General features: G+C 37.4%; 1 protein-coding gene across 1 annotated transcript in view; it reads right to left on the bottom strand.

Annotated features, from left to right (window-relative positions):
- Positions 1 to 9306, bottom strand: part of LOC306754912 (solute carrier family 41 member 1) — a 31976-nt gene extending 22670 nt beyond the window's left edge. Inside the window, exons 1-2 of the mRNA XM_079239075.1 lie at positions 9151 to 9306; positions 5987 to 6339 (exon numbers count right to left, since the gene is read on the bottom strand). Of these exons, the coding sequence (XP_079095201.1) occupies positions 5987 to 6295 (309 nt within the window). The 5' untranslated portion in view covers positions 6296 to 6339; positions 9151 to 9306. The remainder of the gene's footprint in view (positions 1 to 5986; positions 6340 to 9150) is intronic.
- Between the last annotated feature and the right edge of the window lie 6727 nt (positions 9307 to 16033).

Here is a 16033-nt window from a genome sequence, read left to right as displayed (position 1 = left end):
TGTTGGATCCATCTGATTTGAATCAGGTGCAATGGACCCGGGAAACAACAAAAAGCTGCTAGATATTAAGGACTGGAGCAATTAACCTGACATGAATGGTGGGAGGAGACCGGAATACCTGTAGAGAACTCATGAATACACTGGGAGAACATGCAAACTCTGCACAGAGGGGCCATTGTTCAAACATCCCCCCAGACGAGGCTAAAACCGGTGACCTTCTTGCTGTGAGGTCACAGAGCCAACCACTACGCTACTGTGCAGCCCATTCTGATTTTCATTGGTCTTCATCCAACATCTTTGTTTATGGTAAATTCAGACATTTTTTTTGGTGGGATGCTTCAAATGACATCCTATTTGGATTATTTTTGGCAACCTAATGGTGCAGAAATAAACTGGTCCCACTTAAAGGTAAAGTGGTCCCATTACCAGATTTTAGGTTTGATACTGAAATCAGGATTGAATTTGTTTTCCCTCAACTACTATATTTTTCTTATCTAACCTCAACCATGTGTTTTTTAACAACCATAATAATTAATATGTAAAAATTCAGTTAACAAAGATTCAGTTCACAAATTCCAAAATTGGATTTTCTTAAGGTAAATTGATTCAGTAACACTGAGAAAAGACAAAATGAGGAACTTGGAAAACCAAAAGTGCAGCTCCTGAACAGCTACTTGGTTGCATTAAAAGCTAAAAACTAGTTGCTACCAAGCAACAACATTAATCAAGCCTTTTTAAAGTTCCATCCCAACTTCACTTCGGATTTCTATCTAAATTTAGTCTTAGAACCAATGATTTGCTTGATGTTGCATATTTTGGTGTTGACATACATTATTTTATTATAATGGCCAACACCACACCTTATATCAAAGATTCACAATATTCTGATTACTGTATGAATTCACTACGAATATCTTTCTAAGCTTGACTATACATTACAAATCATTAATTGGCCACATCTGTTCCATTTGCTTTAAAGAATATCAGGAATAAATTACTTATGGATTGCCAAAAAAGTCCTGTACACAAAAAGAGATGCATCAATAATCATTTACAGTATAACGTTTTCACAACCTTCTGAATGTGTATGAGATGCTAGAGATTGCTGCTACTACACAACAGATTGATACTGAATTTTACTGGCAATTTTGTTAAAACACTATCAATCTATTAAGTAAAACTTTGACATTTTGAAAATGAAAACCAAAGATTAGTAAAAGCATAGATTATGTGTACTAAAGTCTGACAAGAAGCAGGATGGAATAGCACCGAAACTCAGCTATTCCGACTTCTAGTATCTAAACTTTTCAAGCAATATCCAAATCCATCCATTTAGTAAAATTCTCCGAGAAAAGAAAAAAAAGTTTTTTTTAATTTTTAGATTTCCATACTTGCATAAGATCCATTACGATTCCAGCAGAGACCATTCCAAGTCCTGATATCAGGTAAGGGACCATAACCTGTGCTGCAATAAGCCAGGAGCTCTCCGGTAAGAAACCATGTTCTGATCGAGTTAGCTTCCACGTCACCCCACGCAGCTTCTTGCCCTGGTATCGAAGCTCCAGCTCCAGGCGAGTTACCACCATGTTGAATGAGTGGCTGCTTCATGCACCTCTGTGGTTATCTCATGATGATGACATCAGTCCAAAATGTAAAGAGATATTTGCTCCTAATATGTTGAAATAAGCTTAAAAAGCCTAAAGAGGTAAGCGGGGAGAGTGCTGAATAGGATGTTAATTAACTTTGCAGTCTTTGGTCTAAAACAAGCCTAGAGCAATATTTTTAACAGCCACTAAGGCAATCAAAGGGTTTACAAGATGACTTAAAAAATCAGCTCCTAAGAGAAAATCAAAGGTAATGAGCTGTTGCTGTGTTTGCCAATGTCCTCAGATACTGATCCCTTTTCCATTCCCTCCAATTAATGAACCCTTTTTCCAGTCAAAATCAAAGTTTGAGACATTCAATCTGACTTGAGGGCAGTGGAGCAAGACATCATTGGCCAGTGGTGAGTCAGCAGTGATGAGGCATCTATTTGTCATCACTATTGGACAATAGAGTCACCGACACCATCTCTAATACATAAGTCATGGTGTTCAACATACGCAGATGCTGAACATCTGCAATCGATGTATAGTCTTGGCTTAAAAAGGCAGGTTTGCCAAAAACTCAACTACGCTTCTAACATCCAAACACAGGTTTCAAGTAGGTCTAATTAAGCTTCAGTTGCTCCCAAATTTGTTTGATTCAGTTCAAAATCCTTTCAGATGAGTAAAGTGTCAATTTGATCCAGTCTGAAATCCACTTTAACTCCAGTTTGAAGGCACTGCTGTTCCCTGCAGCTCAGTGACTGACAGGCAGAGGGATCAGAAGATGAGGAATAGTCCAAATATGTCTTCAGTTCATAAGGAAGTCCTTATGTCCTCTCTATTCCAGTCTATTGTCTTGTTTGAAAGGCTCCCAGTGAAAAACAAAATGAGCTCGGTAAAGCCAAAAAAAGATCCACTGAAAAGATGCAGCAGCCGGCTTCTGGCAGGCTTAAGTGCTCCTTCCCTCCTGTCAGCATCGCGGCAGTCCTGCTCCCTCGACTCCGCTCAGTCGTGACGTAGCAGGTTGTCTGCACTGTGCAAGCGACCGGCTTACCGCTTCACACGCGCTTCGTCATTTCTTGCTGCGTGTATGGCTCTCATCCTTCCTCTCTCCAAAACCATGTGACATCCCTCTGTCTGCGTCAGATGCTCTCGTTGCTTTTCTCTCTTCTTTTACTCCCTTTATCTCACTTTGAATTGTGACCTTTTCTAGATTTACAAACTGAAGCTGTGATGCATCTCATTTACTGTTGAATCCCAAATCCAGAGTCTCACTCTTTATAGCCCTAATATCAGGTATATTTTCAAGCACATTTCAGAACCCATCAAACACAATGTTTTAACTTCAAATTTAAAATTGTTTGCTAAATATCAGTGTTTCATAGGTAACACTGACATTTATTGGTGCGCATAGATTGTTTTTATATTTTTCTATTTCAGAAAATGTGGATATTTTATTATAATGCAGCAAGTGGATTATCACCGTGTTACATTCGGCATTCAGCCTGTTTGTGCATAAACATACCAGAGTGATTAAGCCAGTCAACTCTATCTGGGTTTTTTCCAGTTCAGCTATGAGAGAAAAAAAATGAATGAACGAGCAAATGAATCTGAAGGGAAAATCATAATGTTACAGGCTTTTCAATATTTAAATGTCATCAATAATAAATATTTAAAGAGAGGTTTTGTTTGGTGCAGGTTTAGTCAGACTAACACGTTTACTTAAGTTTTCAAAGTTCCAGTTTGCTTTCACAAATACTATATTTTTCTTTTTTTCTATATCTGGTGCTGACTCTCAAGATCAACATAGTTTAATTTTAGTCAAAGGACACAAACCTACCGAGTCCTTCACTATCATTTTAGAAACATGAATAATCCCACCACTAAATAACAAAGGAGATTAAGAAGATTTAAACAATGAAAAATTCATTTGTTGTCATTAACTACTGATATGTCTATAAATCTCAATTTCTTATTTTACAAAAGAAGCCCAACAAGTCCAAATATAAAAGAATCAACATAGAATTGCCAATGCTGCACCACTAGGCTGCACAAATATCTTCTATCTATTTGATTCATTTTCCACCTGTCTTTTGCAAAACAACAAGAACAAACTAGGGCTGCACAATTAAGCGGATTTTGATTATGATCATGGTTTTGGTGGCCACAATTAAATAAACTTGATCATCAACAATATTTACATTTAAAACGCGAGCTCTGCTGCATGCATCTCATCACTCAGTTTCTTAACCAGTAGTCTGCCAACCACCAGGGGGTGAACGCGTGGTTAAAGCTTCATTAAGCTGCCTAAATACCAACCGCGCACACCTTTTATGAGGAGCCAGTTAAGTGTCATTAGATTGGCTGGATGTTTGAGGTAGACATTTGAGGTCCGCATTTTGCCTGTTGCAGGTAAAACGGATTGTTTTGATTGAACAGCTAATCGAGGTCACAAAAAATATGAACATTTTTACAACACCTGTCATTAAAATACACAAACCCTGCCATGTGCACAACTTTCCCTGTCACGGACGAAGTTGCTCGTTAAATATGAAATAACCAGCTTCATTGCACAAAAAACAGACATCGCTGCCCGCATTGATCCCTCCTGGCTTCAGACGAAGCTTCTCGTGGAGGATGTAACAAGCTTAAGACTGATCAGAGCAAGTCATGTCAAGAATAGAAAATACAGCTGCACCACAACACTGGAAAATAATTATGAGATCCCTTCGTGTAACTATTTCTCCAACAGCCCGCGCTGTATGGAAAATGTTGAGTGATAAATGAACGCTACACATATAAATATATATATATATATATATATATATATATATATATAATATATACATATATATATATATTATATATATATATATATATATATATACATATATATATATATATATATATATACATATATATATATATATATATATATATATATATATATATATATATATATATATATATATATATATATATATATATATATATATAGTTGGGCAATCAATCGGATTTTAATCTCGATCACGGTCTGGGTTTTCAGCGATCATAAAAATAAAAGGGTGCGATTATTTTTCTCTTTGCAGTTTCCTCTCCTGCTGTCTTCAGTTGCTAATCAAGCGTCACTGGCATTGCACCACTGTGCTGTAAACTCCTCCCACAGCCGCTTTGGTTTCTTTCAGCCACTGTTCTTGCTAAATCTGGCAACTTTTTTTGTTAAAAGCGACTAGCGACAAATCTAGCAACTTTTAGTGGAGTTTTTAAGAGACCTTTCTGGTGTTTTGGCGACTGACTTGAAGGCACATATTGTTCTGCAGTTACTGTAAGGAAGGAGCAGTGGGAACCCGTCCCGTCCTCAAGCACTCCCAGGCGGCCAGTCTCAGCCGGCTCCGGCTGCAGGTCAATGTAGAATAATAGCAGTAGGTTGTGGAGGTTTACTACAACAGTTTATACCATTGTCAGTGAGAACTGGCTGCATTATTTTCGTATACATAGTTCAGTGAGTTAATCAGCTGGTTCAAATCAGCTGTCTTTTAACAGGTGAATGAGAAAAGCGTGCTGTAGCCTGACAGCGGTTGTCTGGCATAAAACATACATCGAGGTTTTGTCAAAACATTTACAGCCTGATTTCTGGGAGGCTTTGCAACAATAGACAGCTTTACATCTTAGTTTAACACCACAATTTCAGTTTACTAAGCACATAATGTCTATATTATCTTCCTGTAAAGACGATGAAGTGTTGCAACTGTAGTCCAACAGATATTTTTATGGACGCATATGAGTGACGCTTAGTAATGTAATGCTGACAAAATCTAATAAAAATAAGTTAAACAAACTGAGGTCAAAAGCCGAACAAGTCAGTTGAGAAGCAAGATGTAACAAGTAAGATAAAAATTGGCAGGACTGACAACAAGACGTGGATGTTCGAAGTCAGGAGCCAATGCGTGGCTTAGTGTCGTGTTTTGTTTTTATCTGACTTCCAATCTGATTGTCTCATGTCCTTTAATGTCCTCTGTGCTTTGGGACACAGCTCTCAGCCAAATTCATGACTAATTGCCCTCCATCAGCACAGGAGGTAACAGATACTCTAGACTGGAGGGTGGAGGAAATACTGATGAGCAACAGATGCAGAGAGGAGAGTAAGCCATGTGAGGATAAACATGGAATTATCAGCAGAGGACAGATGGACCAGCATATCATAAAGCAGACAGCCTTTCTGGCTACAGAGGAAGTATTGAAGGAAACACATCCTGATCTTGATGATGTTAAAGGACTCGATTTTAGGTATTAATGGCTGCAAACATCAAAAACGCCATGGTGTGCATGCTAATTTTGCTGAGAAAAGGTATTAACCTGAAATTGTATGACTGAGTTGATTTTTGTAAGCAGGAACTCACCTGTACGCTGTCCAGCACCATGCCAGCCATGACCATGCCCATCCCAGCCAGCAGGTAAGGGAAAAGCACTTGAAGACAGATAGCCATGGAGGACTCCTCCTCAGCTTTAGCATCAGGAGCTTTTGGCCTCTCCTGTGCTATCTTTTTAGAAGGCTGGAGAACTGGGGGTAAGAGCAAGTCATCTTGTCCATCTAAGGTGCCTCCAAGGTGGGAACTGAGACTTCCACTAGGACCCTTTCCCTGGGAGCGGGACTTCTTGTTCTTTTTCCTGTGGCGGGTCGGTTGTGGCGGTTTATCCTCACCGGGCATGATGTCAGAGGTTGACGTGACAAGTGAAGCTGTGTTGGCTTAATCTGAGAAAAGAGGACACAAAGGGACACACTCTGGATCAGATCTGGTCTGATCACTTGCCTCTATCTCTCAGACAGTGTAATGATGTGCAAGGATTGTCAACTAATTAATCCTTGTAAAGCTGTGTGTTCATTTAAGTTGCTTTTAAGTCAACTGTTGCTCTATTTTACAATAAACTGCTTTAAAAACCAACATTCATTCGACTTGAGACCAATATTTACTTTGACTTCTTTTAAGAAGGGTTAATACATAAAAGTTTCAACATACGTTTTTTTATTAACTGTATAAGTTGCCTGCAATGGACTGGCGGGTTGTCCGGGGTGTGCCCTGCCTTTGACCCAGGGACTGCTAGGGTGGGCTCCGGCTTTCCCGCAATCCTTGATCGAACTGGTCGGTTAGGATAATGAATGAATGAATGAATGTATAAGCTGAGTGGGGCCCAACTTGTTGAGTTGCACAAGACCCACGTAAGCACCACACCCAAGATAGCATGTTCATGCCCCATAAGGGTTACATATAAACGATGTGGGTACTGAGTGGGTATGGGCTTTAACTGAGCAAATTTTGCAAATCTGATGTGGTTTCAATTACTTAGACCCCATGAAGCCTATGTGTGATGTCTGTAGGAACCTCATAAGGGATCCAGGTGGGTTAAGTGGGAATGGGCATACACAGGGCAAGCTAAAAAGCCCACAAGCGCTGGTTAAATGGGCCAAGAGTTGGACCCCTGCTGAAACCCAGGAACAACTAACTTGAAACTCATTTGGAAAAACAGAGATGCGGGCACTGTGGAAATTGCAGTCGAACCCTGTGGGGCTCTTATCTGAAGCCCAAATTTAACCATTATGGGTCCCACATGGACATGTGAGCTGGGTAAATTGTTACATTGCAATTAAATATTAATGTTTCAGTTTCCATTAGCTAAAAAGCTAGTGCTCAACTTGTTTGGCTAAATTAAAAAAGCTAGCTTATCTCAAAACATGTCAGACCCCATACAGAATGCTGTGCCACAAAAGAAACTAAAATATGAAAGACTAAAGAGCTGAAAAACAAAATTACACTTAAAGATATTTCATCAACTAATAGTAAGTAATTTGTGTTTTCTTTTTATCTTTGGATACAAAAATTTGTACTTTGGTATTCGCAAATGGTATTAATCATTTTTCCCTTTCATCACTTTCTTGCTCTGATATTGCATTTACCTGAATTAATGTTTGTTCCAGTTACTTTACCATTTCTTTCTTCTATGTTTCACAAAAAATGATTGGTTGTATCAATTTAATTTAGTACTAATGTTTTTTTATCTCCTAAACTGGATGCTGTGAACCAATTGTGTTTACAAGTGTTTACATCATCGATCACCATAACTGCTTTGGATGGGATCAGCACACTGTACGTTTTGTTTAGTGTAAAAAGAAAATTAATCAAGTGGATTAGATTATCAACCTAAATTATTCAGTGATTTTCCCTTCATAATTGAAGGCAGTAATTCAGTAAGACATTACTACATTACATTACCATTACCAGCTAAAAAATAAAAGGAAAAAGCATAACAGGCTCAACATTAACAAATATTAATTTTTTTTTTACATATTATTGATTACTTTGAGTATGTCAAGTTCTGGTGCATAGTTGTCAATATTCTGATTTATTCAGTGAGGAGCATAGACTGTATGTGGAGTCAAGGCCAGATTATCCATTCATTATGGGCACAGGCCTAGGGGCCCACACCCACTTTGGGCCCATGTGGGGCGTATACCAGCAGTTTGGACATGAAACAAAATGTACATAAAAGCCAGATTGTTACACCACAGTGGGTAGTGTATTGCTGTTGGTACCATTGGCTGAGAAATGTTAGAAATGTCCCTTTTTCCATTGTATCATTCACAATTTTCAAAATGCTGCGGTGGGGAAGGGGGCCCTGGAACACTCTGGGCCCTGGGGCCTGTGCACTTTTAATCCGGCCCTGTGTGGAGTGGTCCAAACAGAGCATGTGTACAACAGAATGTGGCTAAACCACGCTCACAAAACGTGACAGAATACAAACATTACAGTTTCTCTGTTATGTCTTTTAGGTTAGGAATACGGTTTGACTTAGACCTAACTAGTATGCCGTTTTAACGAGAAAAAAAAAAAAGCCCAAACCGATAAGTGACCGTACCGCACGCTATTCTGTAGAAATGAGCCAAACTGACTATAAAAAGAAACAAAAAAGATCAATGATGTGCTACAATCGGTTGAAAGCTAAATTAAAACATTACAGATACACACATTATCCACCAGCTCTCCTGAAACACGTTTGAAACGTCCAAACTCATCTGCAAATGCCACGAAGCTGCAATAAACGCGAGTAAAATCCTTCTGTTGACGTTCATTCCCTCTGCCATGTGTACATCCCATAATACATCTGCTCCGGTAACCACGGTGACACAACGAAGAACCTTCTGATTGGATCAGCTACGACATGTGGCTCCGCCTTCCCGAGAAGTGAGTGAGCAGCTGCTTACATGTGAGAAACAACTGTGATTTGTTGGGGGAAAAAATACGCTGTTTTATGCAAGGAAGTGGTGAAAACTAAAAATATAACCTGTCAGGGAACACACGTGTCATGGGAATATATCTCATGGCTGTATTATAGATGTTGAGACCAAATAATACAACGTGGTATAACTAGAGCAGGTGTGTGATTTCCAGAGGCTCATTCAGCATACATTTACCAACTTTTACAAGGAAACGACAGTACTGGATACAAATAGTCAAAAGAAAACTCAAATATACACATTGCTAACTAGTTTCTGATGTATGGTCCTTACCTTTGGATTTGGCTTCTGCTTCAGCTTGTGACTGAGCCTGTGCAAAGCTGAGGTCAACACTAGCTCCCAAAAATAACTATCTCTGCTATGCTGCTGTGTGTATCTTTTTAAGTGTCTAAATTAAAGGTACATGTCTGATCTGTCTTCCATTTTGTTACGTTTGTTCATCAGGCTCTGTGTGAATGAGTGTGTGAGCTAGTGCGCATGTATCATAGGGCAGCTTCTTAAATTACATGGCATTTGCAGATAAGGATATCCCCCCGCTGTCTCTTTCCATCTCTGCTAGGCTTGCCTGACAGCAAGAGGCCACCATATGCCACTGCTTCATTCATCACAACAATCTGATTTTTAATCACCGCTGGGGAATTCTTCAGATTTTTTTTTCTTGCATTTAATCATTCTTTAAGTGAAATTTAGAAGGTTTTTTTTTGTTTTGTTTTTTTTAAAACAAGAACACAAAACTCATCTTCTTGCTTCATAATAACTTGCACATATTGTAAAACTAAATTTAAACCATGTTACTCCTTGTTTTTCTACATCTTTTTAAAATAAGAAGTATCCAGTTCCGTTTGTGTGGTTTCTATTTAGTGGACAATATCAAGTGGAAGCGCACTTCTGGATATGTGTTGTGGTAATTTAGTCAAATCATGAGACGTCCACTGACATTTATCTCACACTGAACAGCATGTTGGTCTGCTATACTGCTGCTTGCAAAATGACACCACACCATGTGTTTGCTGTGGTATGTCACAGCCATGTTGCTAATACGTTAGCGGTGTGTGTCTAAATTGAAACGTCAGTTTCATTCCTGTGTGTAAAGGTGGGAATTCCCTCTATATTTATAATGAAACATATCACATTACCAGCTTCATATCATCACACCAGTGATGTAATGGCAACTGGACTGGATTGTATAAATTCATTTTGCCTTTCTGTATATTTAGCATAATGAAGATGAGTCATATGGAAGACATCACTGTGGTTAATGATGTGGGTACTACTCTGGCTAGAAAAAATATTGCCATGTGTGTGTTGTCTATTGTCTAAATTTGTGCTTTTTGTGCTTGTGTTTTGTCATTAATGTTACATCTCTGTATGTCAAACCTTGTACGAGCTGGCTTGAACCTTGAATTTCCCCTCGGGGATGAATAAAGGATCTTTTATTTGATTTTATAAACACCACTACTTAAATTGCCTAATGCCAGTGGCCTACCATTTACACTTTTTATTCTTGAAGGTAGACTAGGAACCCCTTTTCTTTTTAGGGTCAACTTATAGTTTACACCCATGGCCCCTTAGACACATCCACCATAGGGGTTTGATGAACATTTCTTCTTGATAAAAAAAAGGACACTTAACCTTACAATATGAAGGATAGAGCCAAGCGAGGGAATCGGGTTATTTAACTGTTAGGAAAGCATCTTTTGGACAATCTCTCTGTTTTCTATATGAGTGAACAGGATAACTGGAAGTGTTTCTTTGCAGGGTCACCATCTGTACGACTTACTTCAACATTAATTTCCTTATCTATATGGGAGAAGCAGGCAAGATTGTGAGTAGCATGTTTTATATGCTTGCATAGAAATTTGTTTCTGGTTATAGTAAACAACAAAGCTGCCATGACATGTAATTAAGGAGGATATCGCTGCATAAAAGAAGGCTGATTGTTTGGGTTTTCTGGAGGCGGTAAAGATTTTTTTTGGCCTTTTGATTGACCAGCACACTTTCAGGCGGTGTTGGCAAGATTAATAATTTTGTCAGCAGTACCATGTAAACATGATTTTTCCTTTTTGTTTTTTTCAATTTTTATTTTTTATGTAGAGAAAACAGGAGAGGAAAAACTCAGTTTAGGAAAATTTCTGTTTGTATAAACATAGACTGTATATATATATATATATATATATATATATATATATATATATATATATATATATATATATATATATATATATATATATGCTATATATGCTATATATATATGTATATATATATATGCTATATATATATGTATATATATATATATATATGCTATATATGCTATATATATATGTATATATATATATATGCTATATTTGCTATATATATATGTATATATATATATATGCTATATATATATATATATATATATATATATATATATATATATATATATATATATATAGCATATATATATACATATACTGTATATATATATATATATATATATATATATATATATATATATATATATATATATATATATATATATATATATATATATATATATATATATAGCATATATATATACATATACTGAGTTTATTTGTTGAAAGTATGAAAAAAGGTAGAAAAAGACATCATATATATATATATATATATATATATATATATATATATATATATATATATATAGCATATATATATACATATACTGTATATATATATATATATATATATATATATATATATATATATATATATATATATATATATATATATATATATAGCATATATATATACATATACTGTATATATATATATATATATATATATATATATATATATATATATATATATATATATATATATATATATATATATATATATATATATGATGTCTTTTTCTACCTTTTTTCATACTTTCAACAAATAAACTCAACTCCAGTCATTCTACTCTGTTGCTCCATCTTGGACCACCTTGATGACAGCGGTCTTGCCTCATGCCCACACTGGTAACACACAGCTCCACCACTAGGTGGTGCCCTGGATCAAAGAGTGAGAAGACCCAAACATGGACTTTCAGGATACTGCTGTTAAAATTCCTACTCGCTTGAAACACCATACTAAAGCTACAAACAGACCCCAGAGAAGAAACTTTGTTTTTATAAGTGTACTTTAACTCTTTAGGCTTTTCTCAAATTGCTGTAATCAAAACAAAGAGGCTTGTAAAAATGCACAATATATATTAGAGTTGACAAGTATGATGAGGAGTTTTCCAAGACCTTTGAAAAAGAAGAAGCAAAGGAAAAGGCTTCAGGTGCAGCGACTGTACATGGTGGTCTGTTAGGATGATCTGTCTCTAATAGGCTTTAAACCTGGGTCTTATTCACTGTAGGTTTACAGTAACTTGAGCCATGTTATAGTTATGGAATACTTTATCCCTCTTTTCAGAGGTGGAAATCTCCTGGAAGTTATAGAAATCTGTTTTACAGTTCTTTACGCTACACTTTTAACTCATATTAAATATAATGAAAACCAGGAATCACCTATTGCCGGTCCATGTGCTTCCCTGTACGTTCTGTCTGATGTGCTTTCTTTATTTTTGCTGGATGGAATTTGCGGGTTTCTTTGAGATGTGCCATTTTTCACGCTTTCATACAGAAACAAAGACATTTCTGTCTCTGTCATGTCATGAAATATCAATTAAAGAGGGAAAATAATGAAAAAGAAAAGTAGAATGAACCACAAGAAAAGATAAATGTTGACCTCATTTAATAATAGTTTTCAGTGACTAGTTTCAGTATCAAATTGGCAAGTACACACACACACACACACACATAGATTGGTTAAGCCACCTGTTGCAATATTTTATTTCCTATCTTCAAAAATAAGTAAAAATCCCTCCTCAAAGTGTTAACAGCAACACTCCAACAAGCCTCTGCTAGCAGTTGTGGCTGTAGGTCTCCGATCAGCATGTCAGGGGTCCAACCTGCCACCATGGAGCCATTCGGCTGCAGGGAGGCTGTTCCATGACTAGTTCTGACCCCAACTTCCCAACTCAAAGAAGACATTTCAATAACCGGCAGTTACACCAAATATTGTCACCACATGAGACAAATACAGAAACATATCTAATAAACATTTACAATTAAATATATAATCATTTTAAATGGCACTAAATCACTGAAAACATAGATTTAAATGAATCGAAACTGATGGTCGATGGTATGTAATGTTTATCTTGTTTAAGTTTTCTTTCAATATAAAGGAGCTTTTTATACAAAATTGGGTTTGTACATATCTGGGTGGGTTTCTTCAGCCGCCTCTTGAGCAGGTTATCTGCTGAATGTAAACATATTTTACTTGACACACTTTTTTGGTGTGTGTGCATGTGTGTGAGAGTTTCTTTCACACACCATGTTTGTGTAGTCTGGAAAATAATAATAATAATGTAAAAGAAAGTTGAGTTATTTCTGTGAAACTGAACTAAGAGAAACATCTGAGGCAAGAACCCATCATTTGTGCAGATGGACACGCTTATTAAAAATAATTCTCTCAACTCACTCTTACATTTTCTAACCAAAAACTTTCAACCTCATTGAAAATCAAGCAGCAGGAGTTTAGTGTTATTTGACTTATATATTAATGATTAAAATCTAATGTTATTAACAGAATTTTTAATTTCACAGTTTACTTTATTAAGCTATTATTACTGAGAAGCAATATTTTGACCCTGCACATATCTGGGCAGTTTCCTACCATACTGGTCTTGCAAGGCTGGGTTAAGTTTGGCCCCTGTTTGTAATAAAAAGGCAGAAAAGCTGATCTGGCTCCATTTTTGTTGCCCAGGTATGGAATCTTTTGTTTCAGACATCCAACCCGGATCCACATGGATCACATGTTTAACCAGATAAGATACCCACTGTTTTACCTATAAATAAATTCCATGTTGGACCTTGTGCCTGCAGAATTAACGCCGGACAGAAACCAAAGAAGCATCTAGTGTTCCCACATGATCCCCTGTCTGAACTCATTGCTTCACTTATCTTTCAACATATCAACAAGGGCCTTGAGTTTCTTTTTTTTCGTAAGATAAAATGCTACAACTCACCAAACAGATTATCTAGACTGATTTAGGACTTAGAGATGATTACATCCACAATTTTATCCGAAACTGTTTATATTTTTCCTCAGCTGAGGGCTCAACTGCCATGAGCCTGTCTGTCTTCACTGGTACCATTATGACAACAGGTGGTCCGTCTCTGTTAAACGATGTTCCACAGCAGAGGTGGCCAACTGGAGAACTGCAGTCCTGCCAGTGTTTCCCTGCTGCCACACACCTGATACACATCAGACTTAATTAGCAGAGCTCGACATCAAACTCTACACAAGTCTGCTGATCACACGTTGATTTGAGTCAGGTGTGTTGCAGCAGGGAAACTCCCAACACTGGCAGGACTGTAGTGTCCCACCCCAGTTCCAGAGGGACTCGCGATGAACAGCTTCAGTCTTCTGGGAAGAGGCGGACGACACCTGCAGGTAATCTTAGGATGGGTTCTGGGAGGATAGATGGCAGTTGTCACTCCACTAAAAGTAACTGCTTTATCAGTCCATTTTCCTTTTTTCCACTCTGATCTATGAATACTATAAAAGGAGTTTTTAATGCTCAATTAAAAGATAAAGGTACTAGAAATACTCTTTTCATCTATTCAACTTAAAAACAACCTGGCCGCAAGTTAAAGCACTACATCATTTTTCAACTTTATGACTCATTTAGATGCCTGAGGCTTAAAAAACCCACTTGACTACATGTTGTTCCAGCCAAGAGCAACAAGCGACCATTGCATTTTGCTTTGCAGCATCTTATCACATCCTAGCAACTGGATATCAACACATTGGTTGTTTTGAAAGTGCACCACGGTTGATTCAGTAAAGAAATGCTATGCGTTGTTGTAAGACTGGAAAAGGAGTGCTGCAGTCTGGACACAACAGATTGTCCTGATAATTTCATCCACTAAGAAAAATAAAAGAATGACCTGCAATTAAGGACAAGTCAAAACTGTCCACACTGCGTTTTATAAACTCTCCCACCAGGAGCATGGTACTTGTGTGATGATAAGTGGTTGATAGATAGTTATGTCTCTGGCCCGTGTTGTGGAAACCATCATGGAAACTTGTAATGCTGCTATAAATACACTTCCCTGCCCTCTGTTGCCAGCCTGGCTATCAGTCTGTCAGTGACTGGTCTGCCTGTGTCCTGTCCCGTCCTTCTCATCTCAAGCTTTCTGTTACTCTGTCTGCAGGCTTGTAAGTCGTTAAACTGTCACTCTGAAACAAGGACTGAATGGTTTAAATGTCTGAGCCTAATATCCTTCAATAACTACATACTGCCTTGTTTATTGACGCATTGGCTGCAGCTGGAGAGACATGCTGCTTTTCAAGTGTGAAGCTATCAGTGTACATATTTAAAGTTTTACCTTGGAGCACCTGTTTCTGCTCACACCAGCAGCTGTTGGCCTTGTGATACTCTTACTTCAGCAACTTCATCACCCTCCCCCCCTTCTCATACACACACACTCACAGTTAAGGTGGTAAGAGAGACAGCTTTCATATGGGCTGGTCACGACACATGGAGGCGTCTCAAATTAAACTTATTGAAAGGTGAATATCTCAATACACTACTGAGGAATTGTTTAAAATAATGTACTTATAGAGAATCTCTTTGTTGCAAAAGCATCTGAACATCTGGGATTAACAGTTTACTTGAAGGTGACTTCAGCAGCAGACACTTTCAGTGTTTTCTTTCAGTGTTTGTGGACTCTTAATTTACATGTGCGTTCATATAATGAAGAGGGATTTACTGGTGTTTGTGTGCTTTACAATGTACATTTATGCATTGTGTCATGTATCAGGGTGGAACTATTAGTTCTCAAGCCTGTTGTTGAAGCCTGTCAGGCTGAAGAAGGTTGCAACATGTTGGAGAAGATTTGGATTTACAACAGTTCATGTGAGGAAAACAGAACAATCACATGCTTGACAGAACCTCATTTGCTGTCAAAAACATGGTCGTGGCAGCATCATGGCTTGGGTTGGTGGTAAAAGGTATATTCTGTGGGAAGTGTGAACTTACCCATAATGAATGAAGCAAAAAATATGAAAGGAAAATGATGGGTTCTCAAGAGAA

Source organism: Telmatherina bonti (genome assembly GCF_933228915.1).
Source record: "Telmatherina bonti genome assembly, chromosome: 4".
Lineage (NCBI taxonomy): Eukaryota > Metazoa > Chordata > Actinopteri > Atheriniformes > Telmatherinidae > Telmatherina > Telmatherina bonti.
This window is presented reverse-complemented; position numbering and strand designations above follow the sequence as displayed.